Below are 338 nucleotides of genomic sequence, written 5' to 3'. Positions count from 1 at the left end.
CGGGGACCCTGCTGAAGCTGAAGGGGGGCAGAGACGGGGAGGCGGGGACCAGCCCGCCCAGGGACTTCACGGGCTGGAAGAGGTCGGGGGCCGCCCCGAAATACGGGGCGGGGGGGAGGAATGCGGGGTAGTAGGGAGCGAGGCTGGCGGGGCTCATCCCGAGCGCGTCTCCGCCGTCTCCGGGGACTGGCTCGCCGGCCAGGGACAGAGCCATGCCGGGCCGACAAGGGACGGACGGAGGGAGGGAGAGAGGTGCCGGGAAGCGGAGGGGCAGACACCCGGGTGCTGCCGGCGCGGGGTCCCCCTGCGGGGCGGGGGCGGGATGGAGGCGCGGGGGG

The 338-nt window shown here is 76.0% G+C and overlaps 1 protein-coding gene across 1 annotated transcript in view; it reads right to left on the bottom strand.

The window, feature by feature from the left end:
* The window catches only part of PRDM14 (PR domain containing 14), a 6,884-nt gene extending 6,670 nt beyond the window's left edge, over nucleotides 1–214 (bottom strand). Inside the window, exon 1 of the mRNA XM_010575927.1 lies at nucleotides 58–214. Coding sequence (XP_010574229.1) covers nucleotides 58–214 — 157 coding nt within the window. The remainder of the gene's footprint in view (nucleotides 1–57) is intronic.
* Nucleotides 215–338: the final 124 nt, after the last annotated feature.

This window comes from Haliaeetus leucocephalus, unplaced genomic scaffold (genome assembly GCF_000737465.1).
Source record: "Haliaeetus leucocephalus isolate CR32 unplaced genomic scaffold, Haliaeetus_leucocephalus-4.0 Scaffold506, whole genome shotgun sequence".
Classification (NCBI taxonomy): domain Eukaryota; kingdom Metazoa; phylum Chordata; class Aves; order Accipitriformes; family Accipitridae; genus Haliaeetus; species Haliaeetus leucocephalus.
This window is presented reverse-complemented; position numbering and strand designations above follow the sequence as displayed.